Source organism: Zea mays, chromosome 8 (assembly GCF_902167145.1).
Source record: "Zea mays cultivar B73 chromosome 8, Zm-B73-REFERENCE-NAM-5.0, whole genome shotgun sequence".
NCBI classification, from domain to species: Eukaryota; Viridiplantae; Streptophyta; class Magnoliopsida; order Poales; family Poaceae; genus Zea; species Zea mays.
This window is the reverse complement of record NC_050103.1, coordinates 102410962-102416745: the sequence shown is the minus strand read 5'-3', so window position 1 is coordinate 102416745 and position 5784 is coordinate 102410962. Positions and strand designations below refer to the sequence as shown.

Sequence of the window (5784 nt, the reverse complement as noted above, 5' to 3'; positions counted from 1 at the left end):
GTACATACATCTCCCGAGGAGAGCAACACAAAGTTAAGGGCCCATGGGCTCACATTCTGGCCCATGCAAACACCAATTGCAATTTTGTACATTACTGCAGGGATGAAAACGGTCGGAAACGGTATTTATTCGGTAATAAGTTTTTTAGTCGTTTTTTCTTTTATTACGAATAAATAGAATATAGAATCTACCATACAAATTTGTATTCTTATTTTTAACATCCAGCTTGTAAAGATTCATAAAAGATAAACCTTAAATTCATCCTATATTTTCTTAAATAATAGATATAAACTTCGGTATGGATTCGGAAACAAATTCGGTAATTTTTTCAACTATTTGTGTTGTAGGGACAAATAACATATAAAACAATTTATGTAATATTTTATTTATATTTGTATTAATGTGTTTGATAACATAGAAAAAGATTAACATCAAATTATTATTTTAAAATATTAAATTTGTCCTAACAGTCGGATACCACTTTTATCCCTATATTACTGTCTCTGAATCCGCTCACGAAAGAAAGAAAAAAAAAGGGTTGCAATTTTGCTGGGAGCCTGGGACGCTGAGTCAGACCCCCACCGATGGCGTCCGAATCCTCCCCGCCCCCGGCGGGGGCGCCACCGCCTGGTCTGGGAGACAAGCTAGCGGTGTTCTGGGACGAGGGCATGCTGGCCCACGACGCCGGCCGCGGCGTGTTCGACTCGGGCCGCGACCCCGGATTCCTGGATGTGCTCGACCAACACCCGGAGAACGCCGACCGCGTCCGCAACATGGTCTCCATCCTCCGCCGCGGGCCCATCGCGCACTTCCTCTCCTGGCACTCGGGCCGCCCTGCCCACGCCTCCGAGCTCCTCTCCTTCCACTCCTCAGGTCAACTCCCAAAGCCGAAATCCCCTCACTAACTTCGTTTTCTGGAATCTTGATTGACCAAACTGTCTCTTTTTTCTGGTGTTTCCGTTGTAAAATATATTCGTAAACGGACGCCGGCCAAAATCTTCTTGTGGTTTGAAGAATACATAGAGGAGCTCGTCCAGACGAACGCCACCGGAGCCAAGAAGAAGCTCTGTGAGGGCACGTTCTTGAACCCGGGCTCCTGGGGTGCGGCGCTTCTAGCGGCCGGGACCACGCTCTCCTCCGCGAAGCACATACTAGACGGGCAGGGGAACCTGGCCTACGCGTTGGTTCGCCCCCCTGGCCACCACGCGCAGCCCGACCACGCCGATGGCTACTGCTTTCTGAACAATGCCGGACTTGCTGTGCAACTGGCTCTGGATTCCGGGCGCGCAAAGGTCGCCGTTGTGGATATTGATGTGCACTACGGGAATGGCACCGCGGAGGGCTTCTATCGGACAGACACCGTGTTGACGATGTCTCTTCACATGATGCATGGTTCTTGGGGGCCATCGCATCCGCAGAGTGGCTCCGTCGATGAGATTGGTGAGGGCAAGGGGCTTGGGTACAATCTCAATATACCTTTGCCTAATGGAAGTGGAGATGCTGGGTATGAATATGCGATGAACGAGTTGGTTGTTCCATCGATTGATAAGTTTCAGCCTCAACTGTTGTTTCTTGTGGTCGGCCAAGATTCCAGTGCGGTAAGTTTAGTTCACACACTTGTTTTCCTTGCTACATTACATGTTGTGTGCATTAATCTATTTAGAATTCTGTGTATTTGTCCGGTCAGTTCATTACTCTAATAGCCCATTTTGCTAACTAAAGATTACATTCTAGTTAGTGGATATGATTGTCCTTGAAAAATAATAGGAGGAAGGTATATGAGAAAGAAGAACAGTTGGCTCCGTTTAACTTGCTCCCATTGTGGTGCTTAAAATTCGTGGACCAAGTAGCCAATAGGTCATATTTCTGGGTGTTACCTTGCTACCAGAAGTGCTTTTGGTGATTTTGATTTGTCAAGTGCAACCTGTTGTGCGATAAGGCACATTTTTAGCAACTAAAGTTGATTCCCAATTTAGCAAATAAAAGACATACAAGAACCACGATAAGGTTGCAGTAAACAAGATGAACATTTAATCAGCACATTAGGATAGATTTATGCTACTCACAATGTCATAAGCAAGCATCATGGCAATTGACACAATAAGCAGGTAAATATAACTAGAAAAAATGCTACAGAATTATCCTCTAATGATTCTCGGTACGGGTTGCTAAACCAATGGCCATCCAAGGCTTAAAAGGCTTTTAGAATCCTTGACCAAGTATGGTATCATCCATTTTATCCTAGAATTTAGCTCAACTAGTTCACAGTTGATCAATTACACACATCATGAAGTATACAGATCACTTTGCAATGAGAAAGTGCTCAACAGTGATAAATGATCATTGAACAGATTTATTCACTAGTAAATCAGCCTATGCTGCCATACATGAATGTCACTGAACCCATTCATCATCGAGAATCACATTCAAACCTGCAGTTACAATTCAGCCTTTGATCAATAATAACTGCTTGTTCGAGGAAAAACGTGCTAAACAGGAAATTAGCATTAGATATTGCACATATAATGACATGTAGGTGAGTGCAACACACTTACATAGTCCTTGCAGTGAAGCAGGACAGAGAGGCAAAGCACATTTGCGCGTGTCCCAGAAAATTATTCACCCCCTCTATACCAAGGTAGTGCAGGTGTTATCTTTGGAGACATGGTGCTGCTGTGCCAACTGCAGGGTACGCTAAAACTGGCGCCCAAGTAGCAGGAGATCGCTGCTACTCAGAGCGCCCCAAACTGCAGTCTAAAAGTGATAAACAACTGCAGTCTCTATTTGAAGGCTCAAATTTGGCTAGGTTCTGTTTATATAATAGGGAACATTGCTGCCTCATTCACTCTGGCAAATTTTGTTGGAGTTATTCATAATGCCCTTATTCTGTTTTCTTCTTTTCCCTGAGACCAACATGAAAGAAAGGAAATTAGTGCAAGCTTAATTCACTCAGCTGAGACCAACGCCTGGATTGGCAGATCCATATTTTGTAAATTTCTTGAGTCAATGTCTGGGAGTGGGAGCAACCTGTATGCATCGTCATCATTAACTTCAAGTATCATGCTTCCACGCATTGCTGATACTGATACTGAGTGCACAATTGTTTGATCACAAGGAGAGAGCTGATACTGATACTGAGTGCACAATTGTTTGATCACAATTTCTTGGGGGTTGGATTGATTCTCTAGATATCAACACCAGCACCATTTAGTGGGCATATCCACTAAATGCTGTGCATGCTCTGTCGCACCGATCTTCAGAGTTTGAAGTATAAACTCAATAGGAGTTCTATGTCAGACCAAACAAAATAGACAAGTTCCATTTGGAACTAGATAGATCCCCCTAATCCCGTGGAAATTGAATTGATCCCTGTGAAATTTTTGCCTTCAGATGCCTCCGTACTGCCTACCTTCCTCCTCTTCTTTTTATTTATCATTTCCCAAAAATTTCCTCCCCCATGGATCCCTCCAAATAACGTTTAGGGCTGGTTTGGTGATGAGATTTGGAGGAGATCCATGGGAGAGGAAATACCTTGTTGAATAGCAAGAGATTTCCTCCCCCATGGATCCCTCTAAATCCCTTGTCTCCAAACCAGCCCTTAGTACTTTGCCGTATGCATAGATGTTTTTGGCCTTTGATCACCTTTTGACAGGTGCTACATGGGAAAAATGAAATTGTTATTACAGATTGTATATCGTTGGGTAACCTTGTAGGAATAGGAAACGTTGTAGGTATTTTTTTTGGGGGGTTGGGGGGGATTTTCTTATGTACCATGAATGTTCCCCTTACCTGTTATATGCCACTCCCACGCATTGTGTCACTGAGACAGTGACCTAAACACTGAACCCACCTTGTGAATTGTGATGCATTGAGGAGTTTTTAATGGACACGGTTCTATGCAATTTGAGGCGCCATTCACAGTAAATTTGTTACAGATGTAACCATACGTTTCTCGCAGGAATATATGTGGGCGATGATAAGGTGATCCATTTCACAAGAGGAAGAGGACAGGAGGTCGGAACAGGAACTGTCGTCGATATTATTCTTGTGAGTTCCACCCCAAAACGAAGCAACACGCCTTGCCCGGTGTGCACCGACGAAACCAGCGACAGCAGCACAGAGACGAACGGCGTGGTATCCTCCTGCCTCAGCTGCTTCCTAGCTGGGGGTGCTCTCTACCGTTTCGAGTACGCAGTCAACCCGGCGCTCTTCCTCGCCAAAGCGCGAGGAGGGACGTGCACGCTCGCTCCCTCTGACCCTGACGACACGGTGGCTCGCCGCGCCAGATACCTGCTGAGCAACGGTTTCAGGTGCTACAACCTGTTCAAGAGCAACTGCGAGGACTTCGCGATATACTGCAAGACTGGCCTTCTTGTCGCTGAGCAGGGCGTTGTCGGGCAGAGCGGGCAGGCTATCTCCATCATCGGTGGACCTCTCGCCGCGGTGGTCTCGACCCCATTCCGCTTGGTTACCACGAACATCTACGGGATGGCGGTGATGGCCGTCGGGGTGTACTGCGCGAGCAGGTATGCAGCTGATATTGGCAACCGCCGTGATGTGGTGAAAATGGAAGTCGAGGACCTGACGGCCGGACTGGCCAGCGGCAGGATATGTGCTGTGGAGAACATCGCCCAGCTGGTGGCTCCGGAGGCAGAAGGCCCGGCCGATGCCACGGCCACGGCCACGCTGGCTGCTTAACGGACCATTGTGCCATTGTTGCTGTGAGAGAGATGTGCGTCAGCCAACATGTGTGCTATTGCTTTGGCTTATTTGTGTTCAGAATCCACTTAAACTCGGTCGAAGTGAGCTTTCCGTTCGGCAACGTCTGTACTCTTACGAATCTCGATCGTGTATGTCTTTAAGTATTGTGTTGTGTTTCAAAGATAAAAAAAGGTGACCTTTGTGTATGATTTTTTATACACGTTGTCTCTGCATTGATAGTCTAAGTTCTCAGAATTGTACCATGCAATCATAGTGTACCATGCAATCATAGACGACCTGTTGCCTACACGCTGCCACGGTGGACGGTCCAATGCGCAACCACGAACTGTTTGATGCCTACTGTGGACGATCCAGTAACCTGTTACGAACCGTCCGACATTTCGTAGAGCCGATCTTAAGGTTCTACGCATCACGTGAAGACCTAAAGGGTTGTTAGTATTTGGCAAAAAAAAAAAAACGGCAACATCGTAAATGTATCTAGATTGGTCACGTGGACATAGCATCGTCGAACTTATTATGATAATAGTTTCATAATGGAGTGATTTTTTTCATCAATATAGAGGTAGTCAAATCAAATGTGTGTACTGGATACCATGTCCATGTCCAAAATATCTTACATCTGCGAACACAGAAAATACCTTTTGGCAAGAACAACAAAAAGGAACAGAGAAAGTATCAAACAAAAGTGCCGAATTTTTATTACATTCTTTCTATATCTCACATATATACCCGTTGATCCCTTCATAATGCATGATCTGGATATGCTGTACATATGGTCTATATAAATTACTCCTGAACACTGAACATGATCACAACCAGAAAAAAAGAAAAGTGTGCATAAAACAATCACAATCGCGGCCTGCAGAGAGCTGCTTCCAGTCCTTGACAAGCCAATGCACTGCTCCAGACGTCCTCGTCGCCGGCATAGCCATCCTGTAGGCTCATGGCGTCCTCGGGTATCGGATCGAACGTCTCGTACTTGGCCCCAAGATGCCACGTTGACGGTAGGACCAGATCCCCGCCGTCCGGTAGCAAACCGAGCGAGTCGTAGCAGCGCTAAAC

At 45.7% G+C, this 5784-nt stretch overlaps 1 protein-coding gene across 1 annotated transcript; it reads left to right on the top strand.

Annotated features, from left to right (window-relative positions):
* Nucleotides 1–539: 539 nt before the first annotated feature.
* On the top strand, nt 540–4906 carry LOC100274588 (uncharacterized). The gene is made up of 3 exons (NM_001148941.1): nt 540–873; nt 1015–1598; nt 3959–4906. Exons 1-3 carry the CDS (start codon nt 585–587, stop codon nt 3983–3985), a joined length of 900 nt encoding a protein of 299 aa, NP_001142413.1. The 5' UTR covers nt 540–584; the 3' UTR covers nt 3986–4906.
* The last annotated feature ends 878 nt before the right edge of the window (nt 4907–5784 follow it).

Excerpts from the sequence above, each read along its gene's own strand:
- LOC100274588 (NM_001148941.1), top strand. The coding sequence starts at position 585 with ATGGCGTCCGAATCCTCCCCGCCCCCGGCGGGGGCGCCACCGCCTGGT. Across the intron at positions 874-1,014 it reads CCTCTCCTTCCACTCCTCAG|AATACATAGAGGAGCTCGTC; the intron begins GTCAACTCCCAA and ends TGTGGTTTGAAG. Across the intron at positions 1,599-3,958 it reads TCGGCCAAGATTCCAGTGCG|GAATATATGTGGGCGATGAT; the intron begins GTAAGTTTAGTT and ends CGTTTCTCGCAG.